At 43.1% G+C, this 17,392-nt stretch overlaps 1 protein-coding gene across 1 annotated transcript; it reads left to right on the top strand.

Moving 5' to 3' along the window:
• The first annotated feature begins 204 nt into the window (after positions 1-204).
• si:ch1073-280e3.1 (complement factor B) lies at positions 205-17,280 on the top strand. Its single transcript, XM_056473387.1, has 19 exons — positions 205-294; positions 2,651-2,878; positions 3,027-3,263; positions 4,541-4,726; positions 4,799-4,972; positions 5,051-5,149; positions 5,222-5,355; positions 7,096-7,234; positions 7,313-7,444; positions 8,246-8,350; positions 9,883-10,020; positions 11,387-11,484; positions 12,859-12,976; positions 13,576-13,723; positions 15,078-15,154; positions 15,357-15,448; positions 16,501-16,633; positions 16,754-16,803; positions 17,015-17,280. The coding sequence occupies exons 1-19, from the start codon at positions 237-239 to the stop codon at positions 17,168-17,170; spliced, it is 2,502 nt and encodes an 833-aa protein (XP_056329362.1). The 5' UTR covers positions 205-236; the 3' UTR covers positions 17,171-17,280.
• Positions 17,281-17,392: the final 112 nt, after the last annotated feature.

Below are 17,392 nucleotides of genomic sequence, written 5' to 3'. Positions count from 1 at the left end.
CTCTCTGTACAGCACGTTTCTTGCCCTGTTACACTGTTGATATGCAAATTGATCAAACTCCTGAAAAAACAAACAAAGAAAACAAAACTTACAGAGAGTGATCGTGCTGTGGTATTTCCCAGAACTGCTTTACAATGTTAATGTTTAATCGCTCATCAAATACATGTTATCAAAGTTCATATGGTGTTTCAGGCATATCTGAGCGTTCAGGCTAAACCGTGTTCATCTGGTCCACAATGCACCACAGCCCTGCACGCCTCAGCACTCTTCTACTCTTCATCTCTTTATCTGAAGGTAAGAGCTCTCTGTTTCTCAGACCATCATCACAAAGCCGGAACTATTACTTCAGGAAAACTTGAAAGATCTCAAATTGATCATCTGTATTAGAAATACGAAGAAGTCCTGATGCTGAAACATCAGTTTTCACCCGACTGTGGCTGTTATTTTCCATATTTATTCATATAATGCATAACAAAAAATAACAGCAACCTATCTATCAGCTGAAGTGGTTTGACCAAATGATGAAACTGAAAGCACAGATATCTGGATCAACACTCACTGAGTAAACAGAGGAGTTATGCAGTGTAGCTGACGTGATTTACTTGAACTCTTGTGTATTATTATTATTATTAATATTATTATTGTGTATTCATCAGAACCACTTTTGAAAGACATAACGGGTGTGAAAATCTGTTGTGTTGACTCTTTTCATTTGGTCAAAGCACATGATTTAAAAGATATCTGTTTTCTTTTCTGTTGTGATTTATTTATCAGGCCAGTTTCATCTGTTTGCCCTTTTAATGTTTTAGTTGAAGCACAATCCGACAGCAATATCTGATTTTCATTAGTGTATTTTCTGTCATTAATGTGATTAGTGATTAATTAGTGAGTAACCACTGTAGTTTTTCATTCTTCAATGGAAGGGTACCAACAATTCTGTCCACATCTGTAAATATAGAGGTTCTGTATATATCTTGTGTTTAATCAGAGTTTTCCAGAGAGCCGTGTAATAATAACACTGAATTACAGTGACCTCCACATTTATTGGCAGGCCAGTTGAAGATGTGTTAAAAGCAGTCAAATAAATTCAGTATGTATTGCAGAAGCATAATCTCAAACTGAGAAATGTTGAAGATCTAATCTTTAACTCAAGTTAATAATAAGTTTAAAAAATCCATGACTAAAAAGGTCTTATTTTTTTTTATAAAATCACCTATTCCACTAATATTGGCAACCCTAACCATTCCTATGAAAAATATAAATTGAGCCAATAATTGTCTGTTGTTTTGAAAGTTGGTCAGAGTATCTAGGAACTTTTAATTAGTACTGGATGACTTCCTGTTTCCTTGGGGTATACATATGGCTCGACACAAAGGCGTATTTCTCTTCTTTTCAACATGGCAAAGACATGAGAACACACCACTGAAGTACGGCAGATGTGTGTCGACTTTCATAAGTCAGGGAATGGCTACAAAAAAATAGCCACTCGCCTGAACCTGCCCGAATCCACAGTCAGAGGAATCAATAAGAAGTTTAAAACAACTGGAGCCGTGACAAACAAGCTGGAAGAAGACCCAATATTATCTTATCTAAGAGAAGTAAAAATACCTTCAAAGCTCACTGTCAGAGAACTGCACCAAAGAGTGGCATCTTGGGGTCACAAAGACTCCATAACAACCATCAGACGCTACCGACATGCCAACAAGCTGTTTGGGAGGCATGCAAGGAAAAATAAATGTCTGGAGTTTGCCATACTGGGACTTCAACTGGGATTGTGTGCTTTGGTCAGATGAGGCTATATCTGAGAGACAGCTATTTGGTAACGAACACTCTAAGTGGGTCTGGCGTAAAACAGATGAGTATGCAGAAAAGCACCTCATGCCCACTGTGAAGTATGGTGGAGGATCTGTGATGCTCTGGGCCTGTGTCTCTCTTTTAAAGACCCTGGGAACCATTACGAATGCTTTGAAATACCAGGACATTTTAAATCAGCCTGATGGCTTCAGCCTGAAAGCTAAAGATGTGTCGTGTTGGGTCACAAAATCAAGGTCCTCCCATGACCATCTCAGTCCCCAGATCTCAACCCAATTGAAAAGCTGTGTGGTGAGCTGAAGAGGAGAGTGCATAAGAGCGGACCGAGGACACTTGATAATCTAGAGAGATTGGGCGAATAGGAATGGTCAAAGATCCCTCTGTGTATTCTCCAATCTAGGAGGAGCTTATAGCCCTATCTCTGTATTCTCCAATCTTGTGAAATGTTGTAGGAGGAGATTAAGTGCTGTCTTGTTGGTAAAAGGAGGTTGTTCAAAGTATTAAGATCAGGGGTGTCAATAATTGTGGCACACGTGATTTCATGATTATTATTTGTTTCTTAATGTGGGGGTTTTTCCCACTGAATAATTGTACTTAAATTAAAGGTTGGATTTTTCTACATTTTTTGCATTTTGCTTCTATGTTGTTTAATATTTATGAATTTTAGAAGCTCAAGAACACATCTTAACCAGGGTGTCAATAGCTGTGGAGGGCACTGTATCAGCAGTTTAATCCAACAATCATAAATCAACTTTAAAACACTTGGTCATACAAGCAATGCCTTAAAGTCTTTATTTGAAATGTAAACATTAAATATTCAATGTTGTGTCTGTTTCAGTGCACTCAGAGTATGACTATGACTATGGCTTAGGAGAGAGTGTGAGTAAATCCTGCAGCGTGTCTGAATCCATCAGTGGAGGCACGGTGGAGTTTTCCAGCGGTGGATCCGTCGGCAGCCGCATGATTTACCACTGCACTGATGGATTTCAGCCTTATCCAATCAGTCAGAGAGTCTGCAACTCCAACGGTGAATGGGAGCCCAAGGTATCCAGGGTCAAATGTGAAGGTAAACTTTATTGAGTAAATGTATTCATTGAGGCAGCGTGGTGGCTCAAGTTCTGGATACCAATATCTATGAGTACTGAAATACTTCATACTTTCATACTTAAATGTCCCACTAGATTTCAGACTTGTGCTTCACGTCTGAATTTTAGAAATCGGTGATTATGGAGATTATGAGGATCAACAGAAGAACTGCTCTTTGGAAGTGTCCATTAAAGACGGTCGCCTGTCCTTCTCCAATGGTGGGATTGAGGGAAGTGTGTTGACATACCAATGCGAGACGGGACACTACCCTTTCCCTACAGCACAGAGAGTCTGCAGCCGAGACGGCAAATGGTCAGCCATGAGACTCCCAACTGGGAAGAAAACACTCAGTGCTGTGTGCAAAGGTATCTCCTACCTACATCAAACATGAGTGAACATACTGGCTTTTCAGTCTGCACTTGACCCTGGGTTATCAGTCTTCTAATTCCTGAGAACATACCGTTTTAAATGATGTATTTAAATGCAAATACTTAGACAATCATATATAAATAACAGTCAATAAACCCGACTGCCTGTTAGTGCACAGATGTTAGTGTGATTTCACCAGGTAACCCTTGAGCATCACTGGAATACACTCCCTATCATTCACATGAACCACATATCCCATCATGCACTGCACTCACACACCAGTTCCAAGTCACCCCTTGATTACACACACAGCTGAAGCTTGTCATGGCTGATTATTGGGACTATATATACACTCTCACTGAGGTAAGGAGTCTTGTTTCCCGAGTGAGGACACATTTTGAGTCCTCACACTCAGTGAGGAGTTTTGTTTCGCAATTGAGCATTACGTAAGCGGTTCCCTATGTTGTCTTGCCATGTTGTTTGTTTTCTGTTTATGTTGTTTTGCTTCCTGCCTCAGGCTTATTCGCCTGTGACTACGATTGCTCTCATCTATTAATCCCCTTTGATTTTGGGGAATAGGTTAGGGTTATGGGCCTGGGTAGGGATAAGGTGAGTGTGGTTTTGCCAAGTAGGATGCAATCCTGGATTAACATTTATGTTGGTCCTGGAACATCATTTCTGTTTGAAAATTTAATCCATACCCGATCCCTAACCCTAAACCCAACCTTAACTGTAAATTACTCCCAAAAGGGGGTCAGAGGGGTTTAATAGTTGGATAACAATGAAGTTGAAGCACATAACCCTAACTGTTGATGTTAACTGTAAGCTTAAACTACACTGTAAACTTAAATTTGATTGGGAATGTTGTTCTAGAATCAACTAAGATGTTAATCCAGGATCATGTCCTTCTCTGTCAAATCACACTAACCATAGGGCTTAGGTATGGATTTCATTTTCGAACAGGAATGATGTTTCAGGATCAACTTAAATGTTAATCCAGGATCGCATGACCTTACTTGACAAAATCACATCCACCGATGTGCAAGATTTAGATGAGTCTAACAGGTTAAACATGTCCTCTTAGTCCAGTAATGCAGATTAATATTTACAAATGTGAATGCTAAATCAGATTTATCAATTACCTACCCAGGGCAAGGAGTGAAAAGTCACCCAAGATTCTACTAACCCAGGGTTAACATTTTAAGATTGAAAAGCTTGACAGACTCCTCGATTGTTTTTCCTCTCAGCATTGATGTGTTTACCTCACTCTTAGAGGTCCTCTGCCCTGCTCAGATTCAGCTTGACAATGGGCAGTTCTGGCCCAGGAGGCATTGGCTCAGGGTTGGAGAAAAGCAGACCTTTTCATGCCATGAAGGGTTTATTCTGACTGGATCTGCTGAGAGGAACTGCACTCATTATGGTGGATGGACGGGAACAACACCAGTGTGTGACGATCAGTGTAAGCCTTTATATTCCTGTAGACACAAGCATGAGCATTGAATGGTGCTTTATAATATGCTACTGTTTCCAGCGGAGGACTGCAGAGATCCAGGGATCCCTCCAGGAGCTAAACGCTTTGGGCGTCATTTTGCCATTGGAGATAAAGTGCGGTATCTGTGTCAGTCAGGCCTGGATATTCTCGGCTCTTCTGAAAGATGGTGTTTGGATTCAAGGGAATGGAGTGGTGCAGAACCCCGCTGCTATGGTCAGTCAGGCACAGACACATTTACTTAAACAAAGAGCAAGTCACTCAAGATGAACATGGTCCATTTGTACCCTTTAGCCCAGTACTCATTTGATCAGCCGGCTATTGTTGCTCAGGCCTTAGGAGGATCTCTGAGCGCAGCCTTAGATGTGTCACTCCCCGACTTCAAAAAGAAAGGTGAAAATATAATCGCTATAATTATTTGTATTTGTGTTTTGATTATGACCTTTGATGTGTTTCTTGCATTAGGGCAGTCTTTGGGTAGGACTATAAAGGTTGAAGAAGGCCGCCTGAATGTCTTCATCCTAATGGACACCTCAGGAAGCATTTCACAGGATACCTTCCAGGCAGCAAAGAAAGCCATTATTGAACTTGTCCGTAAGGTTTGTATGTTTAATGACTTTAAAAACATTAAAAGCAAACTGTATCGTAAAAGTCGGTCAAACAAGCACATGACGCTACTCAATTAAAAGATGCTACATTTATCAAAATCTTCAGAGTTTTCAGTCACATTGTACATGCGTTTGTGTGTGGACTGATCACCAAAGCACATTAAAAAATATGTTTTGAAAATACTCATGTTCATGTGGACGGTATTATCTAAGTTTTTCCACACTCTGATGCTGCGCTTGAACTTTTCAAGAGTTTCACAGTTGTCTTATCTACAAGTAAACCCTGGTCAGATCACACGGTTTTGGCACGATTTCAGCACAATTTCCTTGACGTAGGGCAGGGGTGTCCAAAGTCATTCCTGGAGGGCCGGTGTCCTAGAGAGTTTAGCTTCAACCCTAATCAAACACACCTGAACCAAGTAATCAAGCTCTTACTAGGTATACTAGAAACTTCCAGGCAGATGTGTTGAAGCAAGTTGGAGCTAAAGTCAGCAGGACACCGGCCCTCCAGGACCGACTTTGGACACCCCTGACGTAGGGTGTCGTGGGGATTCGTAACGGACAATAAAAATCGCGTGATCTGACCGGTGCTTAAGGCTGTTTCTCAATTCCAACAATGCAGAGAATGGACTGGCGTTCTAGAGGAGATCGGTCTTGCAAAATGACTTCAGAAGAACGAACTCGAGACAGCGAGAACAGAAAATGCAATCTGTGACAATAGAGTTGCTGCGTTCTTCCTGATGGTCACTCTCACAAGTTTTTTTTTTTACAGTTTGAGAAGAGTATGATTTACAGATTCATTCGTTTATTAATTTTCTGCCGCTTATTCGGGGCCGGGTCGTGGGGGCAGCAGTCTTAGGAGAGAACCCCAGACCTCCCTTTCCCCAGACACTTCCACCAGCTCCTCCAGGGGGATCCCGAGCCGTTCCCAGGCCAGCCGAGAGACATAGTCCCTCCAGTGTGTCCTGGGTCTTCCCTGAGGCCTCCTCTCGGAGGGACATGCCTGGAACACCTCCCCAGCTAGGCGTCCAGGAGGCATCCGAAACAGATGCCAGAGCCACCTCAGCTGACTTCTCTCGATGTGGAGGAGCAGCAGCTCCACTCCGAGCTCCTCCCGGGTGTCAGACCTCCTTACCCTATCCATAAGAGTGCGCCCTGCCACCCTTCGAAGGAAAATCATTTCGGCTGCTTGTATCTGAGATCTTGTCCTTTCGTTCATGACCCAAAGCTCATGACCATAGGTGAGAGTAGGAGCGTAGATTGACCGGTAAATCGAGAGCTTTGCCTTTCGACTCAGCTCCTTCTTTACCACAACGGACCGGTACATTGACCGCATTATTGCTGCTGCTGCACCAATCCGCCTGTCAATCTCACCTTCCATGCTTCCCTCACTCCTGAACAAAACCCCAAGATACTTGAACTCCTTCACCTGGGGAAAGGACTTTCCTCCAACCTGGAGATGGCAAACCATCTTTTTCCGGTGGAGCACCATGGCCTGTCCAGATTTGTCTGAAATGTGTCCCAGAACAAATCCTGAGCGGTCAGATTTATATCTTCCTCAAAGGCATTTCAGAGGGCGTTTACTCCTGTGTTTGTCACGATCTGATAGATATCCCATCAGAAACAACACATGAAGTGACCTGGTGTAAACAGCCCCTGTATCCTACAGAACTCATTTTTAATCAGGTGTGTTTGTGTTTTCAGCTGAAATAATCATTTCCCATCCTCTAGCTGGACAGCTATGAAGTCAACATGAAGTTTGACATCGTCTCGTATGCCAGTGAGCCCAAAGAAATCGTATCCATTACAAACTTTGACAGTCATGATGTGGATTTTGTCCTGAGGAAATTAAGCGAGTTTAGTGACGAAGGTGTGTTAATTACTATTTGTGCTGTTTTTAACTACATCTTCAGTTTCTGGTTCTACAAAATGACATGTTTTATTTCAGTTCATGAGAAAAGGAGAGGCACGGATCTGTCGAAAGCCCTAGAGAGGGTGTACGCTCAGCTGGCTTTACTCCGCGAGAACAAAAAGAGTCATTTCAATGAGACTCAGAACATCCTCATCATAGCGACTGATGGTAAGACTAAAGTAAGGCTATTACAGCAGTGATTCTGAACCCTGCATCTGGAGCACACACATTTTCATTTATTCAATTATCTGACATAGTAAACCTGGAATTACATCAGAAGAACATGAGAATGGTGGCATCTAATTATCAATGCAGGCTTTGAATATTTTTAAAGGGCACCTATTATGCAGAATGAAACTTACTTGATGCAGAAAACACTTTGATTGACATTCTCCATTTTGTACGTGTCATCAGAGGGGAAAAGCCCCGCCCACTAGTGCCCATCATCTCTCCATCTCATTAGCATAAACAGCAGCCCTGAGTGAGAAGCAGCCGTCTGTCCATTAGCCATTAGAGTGTTTGAGCTGCTGAAGATAATGTCAGCATAGACTAAGAGGATTATAGATGAGGAGTTTTAGATGAACAGAGACAGGAGCGATATAGACTGACAGAAGACTGAACACACACTCACACTGAAGCACACACTCACACCTGACCAGCACTCACAACACACACACTGCTGTTTTACATCTGTCACTATGCTGATGCACAGCCGTCTGAAGCTCCGCCCTCTTTTAAATCTCATTTGCATTTAAAGCGACAGTCACCAAAACACCACAGTTAGGATCAAAGCCTGAAAGGGTCAGTTTCAGAGAGCTGGAGAACATTATCTGTGTGTTATCCTCAGCTCAAACTCAAACACACACACTGTAGACACAGCAGAGACTCATTTACAGCCTGTGAAAAAGGGCAGAATAGATTGATAGAATAATTTTTTGAAGTAATGATGTGTTTTTTCTGTATCTCCAGGCCACTCCAATATGGGACCCAACCCACAAATCATGCTGAGTAAAATCCGGAGCTTGCTAGGCTACAAACCCAGCAGTGTAGACCACACACAAGAGGAGCTCCTGGGTCAGTCCTGTGAACGTCTACACGGGTCAGTTTGCCCAAAAATGAACATTTTATCATTATTTACTCAGCCTAAACCTGTTCCAAACCAGTCTGAGTTTCTTTCTTCTGTTGAACAATAAAGAAAATATGTTGGAATCAGCTGTAAACCTGTACCCATTGACATTCATAGTCATTGTTTTTCCTACTATGGAAGTCAATGGTGACAGGTTTCCAGCTTTCTTCAGAAATATCATCTTTAGTGTTCAACAGAAGGAAGAAACTCTTAAAGGTTTGAAACCCCTTAATGGAGAGTAAAGGGTGAGTAAAAGTTCATTTTTGAGCAAACTATCCCTTTAATTAGTGGTTTTCACTCTGCTATAGTAATATGTGTTCTCTTCCCCCATCGTCAGATTATTCTGCTTCTTTTAATGAGAAACTCTTCATTTTGACTCATTATTTCTGAACACAAGACTTGTTTTGCTTGTGTAGAAAATGCTTCTTGATTTAAGAGTTTTGAGATATTTGGTCTAGAAACAAGACGAGCATTGTTTGCAGTGTGTGATCTGTTTCCACAGATAAGTCCTGTGGTGTTGGTAACTAATATCTGACTGTATGTTTTATTGTAGGTTTTATGATGGTAAAATTGCTTGTGAACATGTAAATTGGCTGGTGTTATGGCACAATGCTGCAATTTTCCACCCAGGCTCATTCCGAAAACGTAGTCCCGAGGACGTTTCTGGAGACTGCGAAATATGTCCCGGGAGGTACGTATTTTTGCAGTTTTTGGTTTTCGTGAATCCGCGAGAGGCTGCTGTGTGCGCCTTTTTGGCTTCTCGGACGTCTCCCGTGAGTGCCGTTCGCGCCCGCGCTGTTCTTGCGTGAACCCAACAGAGGCCGCTGTCTAACGAACGTGTCTGTCCGACTGGCTGAATAATTGACTGGGCAACTGACCCACCCTCCTCCTTCCAGGACACAACCAATTTTACGGATTGACCCGCCCGCCCTAAACCCAACCAACGATTTACAAAAGCCGTCTGGAAAAAGAAAAGCCCTCGTCTGATTTTTATTTTATTACCACGTTTTCGGATTTTACCACATTCTCACCCTGTTATGAACATCTTCGCTTTATTTCTTGGATTCTGTTTAAGTCTTACCTGATTTCTGGAACCGCTCTTCCCTGGACTCGAACCCACTCGTCATCGTCGTGGTCAGCTCCTCTCTTGCGTCTCGAGTCCGCCGACGCACAGGGAAAGCCCTCCACACGAAGGTAAGCGGTCAGCCGGCGAGCGCTTAAAGGAACGGCATCATACCGCCCTGCAGCGTTCGATTAAAAAACGAAACGCAGCCATACGTACCTCCGCCTACATAATTTGCGGCCTCCAGAAACATCCTCGGGACTACGTTTTCGGAATGAGCCTGGGTTGGCAATTTTAGTTTCCCTAAATGGGTCAATAATGTTGAGTCTGAGTCAGATGCAGAATATATGTTTATCATCTTGTTCCCCATAGCTAGATTTTCCATGTGTGCGCATCTTCAGTATATTTTCCACACAGATGTGTACGTGTTTGCTGTTGGGAAAGACGTGAACAGAAAAGACCTGATGAGCTTTGCCTCCTCAAAGAAAGATGAGAAGCATGTGTTTGTCCTACAGGACTACCAGCAGCTTGGATATGTGTTCAACCAAATGATCAGTAAGGCATTTATTTAACTTTGGTTATTGGCATGAAGCGTTTCTCCATTCATAATGCTCCACTGCAGCTTCGCAGATATAAAGTGCTTTATTGAACAAATCGAGTGGTGGAGTAATGACGGTTTAAAATGGACCAAGGCTCCTTCACAAAGCTTTCTAGGATAAATCACTGTATCATCAGTTAATAAATAGATAAATAGAATGAAACCACAGAGCATGTACAAACATTTTACACATCTAATCTTTCATCTAATGTGATTGTCTTGAAATAGATTCAGGATTCTTTATCACAGTTCCCTGTCATGCATCTAAATCATTCATTGTCCTTCAGCTTATTCATCAGGGGTCTCCACTGTGGAATGAACCGCTATTCCACCATATATTTTGGAACAGACCTATTATTCTTGCCATGGTCAGACTGGCACAGTATTTTCCCCTGGAAAGTTAATGTACCTCAGGCCATTTGAGCTGAAGTAACTAAATAGCGGGATGGTGGGGGTGGAGGGTTGGACAGAGGGGGTTGGGTGATTCCAGAGATCGATAACCAATAATGCAAAGGGGGGGGTTGGCGGGGGTTGATTCCAGAGATCAATAACTGAAGAGCGGGGGGGTGAGTAATTCCGGAGATCAATAACTATAGATGCGGGAGGGAGGGGGTGCGGATGGGGTTCTGCCGATCGGTAAGTAAAGAAGGAAGGCAGGGCAGGCCAGATTCAAAGTGGCAGGGCCAACTGACCGTCATGCCACCGGGAAATGTGCTGGTGCTCCCCATGGCCAGTCCGCCCCTGATCCCAGCATATGTTTTACACAGCGGATGCGCTTCCAGCCGCAACCCAGTACTGGGAAACATCCATTCACACTCATACACTACGGCCAATATAGTTCATCAATACCCCTATAGCGCTTGTGTTTGGACTGTGGGGGAAACCAGGGAGAACATGCAAACTCCACACAGAAATGCCAACTGGACTCAAACCAGTGACCTTCTTGTTGTGAGGCGACAGTGCTAACCATTGAGTCACTGTGATGCCTGCATTTAAATCTGACACCTGATAATCAGGCACTAAGCCGAAGGATGATGAGTGAGTGAGTGAGTGGAACTGAATAGTGACCCGCATGCACAACAGCACAACTATACACAGCATGCAGTTTATAATTATGTACACAATGTGTATACTGTATGATTAAGCCCATTGTCTGATGATCTACTGCGGTAAAACTTTGTGTTGTATGGAAAGCCCAGCGATTACAGCTGTGTTATTATTTTAACACTCCATGAGAATTCACGATGGTTTTATTATCTCGTCTATGTGTTTTTTCCACCTCCGTGTGTGATTTGTACCGTGTGAACCTGCTGTATTTCTCAGGTGATTCTGCTGTGACGAAGTGTGGAATAGCTCAAGAGGAGCAGAGCGGCGCTGACGACGTCTCCTACACCAAACCCTGGCACGTAGACCTCCTCTGGGTCAGTGAACTCACATCACAGATTTAACAACTAACACTTTAATGAAGCCTGAGGTAAAGCGTCAGATCTACTAGACAGGGCACATTAGCACGAGAGCTACATTACATAAAAGAGTAAAGTTTAGTGGGTGACAATGGGCAGAACACAACCAACACAACTATAAAGCAACTTACTAATTGATATGTAAAGGATAAAGTAGATCAACAGGTTGTTCTCTCAGAATAAAGCCTGACAGGGTTATCAGCAGCTGATGTGAAGTTCAGCTCTGCTGTAGAAGACTGAAGGCTTTATTCTGAGAAAACAACCGACCTGATGTACTTTATCCTGATTATTAAACAGCTATTGGTCACTAAACATAAACACTACTAATTAATTCTTTAAGCAAAGCTGACAGAAATGAAAACCGCTGATGGAGTATATGCTAACCAGTGCATTATTCAGACACAAGATGGCGCCAAACAGTGGTGTGACAGACAAGCGTATAAATATAGATGTGAACGTATTCACTGACAGTCAAGATGATTGAATATACCCAGACGAGCCTGTGTTATTAGTTTCAGTAGTTGTTATCTGGGAATAACATACATTAGAATGTAGTGACTGGCCAATCAGAATCCAGTATTCCAGACAGCTGAGTAATAAGTTATGATGACTAAATGAACATGAGTGGAAAACTCTCGCTGCAACCACACATATTGTGTAGCTCATGTTCCTCCTCCTGCTTGAAGCGTGTCAAATGCAGAATAGGTTAAACCAGGCTTCGTTTGGCTGTTCTGATGAAGACACCAGTAAACTGACTACCAAAAACCTTAGTCAAGCTAGTTGAAGGATTCATATAAAGTAGTGTTAACTGTGAGGGACTATAGTGGCAGTCTTTAAGAGATGCAAAAGGAGATGCACCGCCAAAAATGCCTTTCTTACTTTGAGTTTTTGTCTTGTTTCTGGTCTAAATATCTAAACATTCTAAAATTAAGAAGGTTTCCTCCAGACAAATAACAATATTATTTAGTTTTCAGAAATATTGAGTCAAAATTAAGTATTTTTCCCCCTAAAACAAGAAACAATCTGCCAATGAGGGAAGCAAATTAGTCTTATTTTAAATTAAAAGCTTCCCACATTGGCAGATTATTTTCTTGTTTTAGGGGGAAAAATACTTAATTTTGACTCATTATGTCTGAAAACAAGACTATATTGTTTATTTGTCAAGAAAATGCTTATTAAAAGAAGTATTTTTACATTTTTGGAATAGAAACTAAACAAAAACTCTAAGAAAGTAGAGCATTTTAGCAGTGTGGTGTCATTTCCCTGTTGATTCACAGTTTCACAGCTCTTTCAGATGGCAGATCCTATTTTATCAGTATTTCTGTCTTTCAGGGAACTAAAACATGCCGAGGGTCAATCGTGAGTGAGAGTATGGTGCTGACAGCAGCTCACTGCTTAATAAAGGCCAGCGGAGCCAAAGCCACGCCGGCGGACATCAAAATCACCCACGGTAAGAGCTGACGTCCTTCACAATCCTAACCCAGACTTACTGCAACCTGCTGTATAGCTGAGAACTTTCATCTGTCGATTCGTCTTCACAGACATCAATCTTCCACGGTATTTGTGCTCCTAAACACCTCTTGTGTCTCAATGGTGTATTTGCACAGGGACTTTTATTTTCAGTAAGTTCGCTCAAGGGTCAAATAGGGTAAATTTGCGGGGTGGGGGGGTAATTAGGACGATTCTAAGGGCCCAAGCAGTTTTTGGGGCCCCCAGAGATGTTATTAGGGGCCCAAACGACCCAAAGCCCCCGCTCTTCACTTTCGTCCCGCCCACTTTAACACCAACCCCCACAAAGGTTGCCTGTGCCGGCCAGCAGCGCCCCTGTGAGTGTGCATCATTTCAGAAATAACCCAACCCTAACCCTACCCACTTCTCAAAAACACAACATGAGCAGACAGATAAAGGTAGAGTCATCTGTATTTATGAAGCGAATATGATGAAACCTGCAAAGACCAATGATTGATAATAAGACCAGGAGCTGGAGCTGGAACAACTGTGGTTTACTGTTGAAACATGGTCATTTACTGAGCTCATCCTCTCATAAAGGTGCTGGAGAAGTTAAAGCCGTGGAGCTGATCGTTCATCCGCAGTTCAATGTGTCTGGCCTGAAGGACAAGAATGTGAAGGAGTTTTATGATTACGACATCGCTCTGATCAGGATGAGGGAAAACATCACAATATCCAGGCAGACACGGTACGATTCTGCTACGTGGTTCATGTTTGCTTCAGTGCTTGCTGCTTTGTGAAGTTTATTTATAAACTAATTCGGAGAGGATCACGTGCTTATGATTGCTGCAGCTGGTCCTGCATTATTCAATTTATGATTGACCAATCAGACGGTTCCTAAGCCACTATAAATACCCTCAGTTCCACATCACAGCCATATTCGTTTTGAAGAATCCCCCCTCCACCCCTACTCCTCCTCCTTTCCTAGATGGGTGGCACGGTGGCCCAGTGGTTAGCACTGTTGCCTCACAGCAAGAACGTCTCTGGTTCTAGTCCATACCAAGCCAGCCGACGTTTCTGTGCAGAGTTTACACGTTCTCCCCGTGCTCATGTGGGTTTCCCCCGGGTTCATCTCACCGTCCAAAAACATGCAACTTAAGTTAATTGACTAATCCAAATCAGCACTATAGACGTGCTCCTAGTAAATGGTTATCTCTTAAGAGCAATCACTATCTGTTCATTAGCTACTACAGCAGGGGAGTTCTCCAGATCTACCTGAGCTCAAACTCCCCTTTAGCCTTGCAAACGGGAGGGAGCCCCGGGCTCGAGGATCTTATGAGCTCAGGGCTCTCTCCTAGGACAGCATGCCAAACATGAGCTAAGTGTAAACTCTTGAAGCAGTGATTTTGATCAACTCCTGTTGTCAGATGTTTCCAGATTTCTACAACACAGTATTCCTTAATGAAGCTCTAATGAATAAAAACTCACCAAGACAGTATGGTGTGTTGTGTATGATGTGTGATGTAAATAAATAGTGCTGGTAAACGCCCGCTGAGAGAGTATTGCAGTGTTGCCAGTGATGTGGTTTTCATACGCAGTTGAAAATGTAGTTGCATGGAAAATATGTGCATATAAATTGTAGATTGGATTTTTTTTGGGGGGGCTACTTTCTTAAAGCGCTGCGTCTGCCTGCATGTTTCTTTCTCATGAATACAAAATAAAATCAGAATCATTTCTGTAAAGACAGTGATCCTGGAGCGCATACTGATTGCAGCACAAAGACTGCTGTGAGCACTTAACACTGTATTAAAGCTGTCCTGTAATAGATGAGCAGAGCGTGAAGCACATATACTGGATCTGAATGTGTACTACAGACCATCAGAGAACATACTGTGAACCTTCTCTTATGTGGGAACTGACTTTGATTGGACAGAAAAACAATGGGCTACTTTTCATTTGTTTTGTGTTGGTTTTAAATTGTCACTAGGCTGGGATCTGGCAACCCTGGAGCATTCTCAATTGTAATTGAGTAAAGACTTGATCTAAATAAGTCTGATCAGTGCTGTTTTGTCAATTAATGCGGTGTATCTTGATCTTCTCAGGCCTATTTGTTTGCCCTGTACAAAATCCTCGAATCGGGCTCTGAGAATGGCTGCGGGCGCCACATGTGATCAGCACAGTGAGTAAAGGCCAAACCCAATTCATCTGTGCTAATGAGGACATTTTAGTTCAACAAACGTTTGGTTCATTTTTAAAGTACTCGAAATATCTACCGCTTAAAGCTACAGAGGAAATTCTGCCGTCGCTTCCTCATGCTGCACTTGTTTCAGAGGCGTCTGAGTTTCTCTTCATGTTCACTGAGTGTTCGTGTGCTCCATCAGGGAGATTCCTGCTGCACCTGGAGGAGACGCCGGCTCTCTTCATCTCACAGGGAACTCATCGAGCAGACACACACATACACAGCGGCGCTAAAGTGAGTCCTGTCTACTGTATATACTGGTGTTGGAGAGTGAAACTGAAGCGGTGTTGTGGGTTTGTTGTCTGCATGTGCTCCTCCTGCTGTTCAACCTTCACTGATCTTCACTCCAGCAGTAGAGCAGAGTGGGAAGGCTTCATTAGTTATTGTGATGTATCAAGAGCCGCGGTGTCCAGGCTAATGCTAGCACACCACCAAGAAGAAGAAGCACATCCAACAGGAGGAATTGTAGACGCCAGAGGAAGCTGTCTGATAGAGAGTCCGGCTGATAACCCTGATCAATCCAGAACACATCAGAGAACACCTGATCGACTCACTGCAGGATGACATGTGCAGCTCCACTCCTCTGTGTCCAGCAGAACTGTTGGTCTGGAGCTCCACTGGGTCAATATACATGACCCAAACCTCTGCTCACTCCTGCCGATGCCAAACGCAGATTTCAGTGGAGCAGCAGTTAAGATCTGGAGCTGTGGACGATGAGGAGCATGTACTGTTCTCTGATGAGTCCACCTTCACTGTCTTTCCCACATCCAGGAGAGTTACGGTGTGGAGAAGCCCCAAAGAAGCGTCCCACCCAGACTGCTGATGTCCAGAGTGAAGCATGGGGGGGATCACTGATGGTTTGGGCTCAATATCATGGCATTTCCTAGGCCAGATACTGGTACTAGATGGGTGCTGGGTCACTGGCAAGAACTGCCCAACCATTTTGGAGAATCATGTGACCCAATGGGTCAATCACTGTATCCTGAAGGCGATGGTGTGTATCAGGATGATAATGCAGCGATACACACAGCAAGACTGGACACAGAGCCGTGTGATGAACATGACAGTGAAGTTGAACATCTTAATTAATCTAGATTTTAAACATGTATTCAAAAATATATCACTCTAGAGAAGAGTACAAATATTTGACGTTCGTACAGTGGGTCAGATAAAGCAGGTTGCTGAGCAGAGACTGAATCTCTCCTGTCCTGCAGTGTTAGCGTATCATCTGCCCGATCATCAGAGCTGGAGAGACTGTGGATTATCTGAACCTCTTTCCTCCACAGAGAGAGAAATGCGCAGAGAAAGCCAGATCCGTCCTGCAGGAGAACAGCAGAGCCACGCTGACGGACATCATCACTGAGCGCTTCATGTGTACAGGAGGATCAGACAGAAACACACACCACATCACCTGCAAAGGTCAACCGATCACATATATCTGCATCTATACACTCTATACATCTATATCTGCTGCTTACTATATATATCTACTGTACGCTCTACATCTACTGTGTGTTCACTGTATATTGTGTCCTGCAGGGGATTCAGGAGGAGCTCTGTTTCTCCGCAGGAGGATGCGATACATTCAGGTGGGGGATTTGAGCTTTATTTTTAGCTGAATTTATTTCTGTTTACACATCTAACAGTGAGAAATACCCAGGGTGGAAACTGAAGGGCCAAAATAAAAGTGAAATACATTGCTTTATGGTTTCCTCACATGGTCATCATTGCAATCGACAGTCTGTCCTAGCCTGAGCTGTGTACTGAGTGTGAGTTGTTTCCTCCTCTCCTGTCCTCCAGGTGGCAGTGATCAGCTGGGGCTCCAGGCAGACGTGTGACTCTCGGACGGCACTCAGAGAAGCAGTTCTGGACGCCAGTGATTTCCACACCAGTGTGTTTGCTCTGATGCCATGGCTGAAACAGCACCTTCAGCAGCAGATCAGCTTCATCCCTTAACATCAGTACACACACACACACACACACACACACCTGCATCATCGGTGCTCCAGAAACACTACAGTCAGTATTATGAGAAGGCATAACAATAAAACAAGTTTGAGTCTATATTTAGGAGAGCTTTGATTTCATAATCATCTGATAAATGGCTTTTAGGAGTTTGAATGTTACTTAATTTACTGTACACCACAGGGCTGCTGAATGCTTGATTCTGATTGGCTG

Source organism: Danio aesculapii, chromosome 15 (genome assembly GCF_903798145.1).
Source record: "Danio aesculapii chromosome 15, fDanAes4.1, whole genome shotgun sequence".
Lineage (NCBI taxonomy): Eukaryota > Metazoa > Chordata > Actinopteri > Cypriniformes > Danionidae > Danio > Danio aesculapii.
Note: the sequence above shows the minus strand (reverse complement) of the source record. Positions and strands in the feature narration are given on the sequence as shown.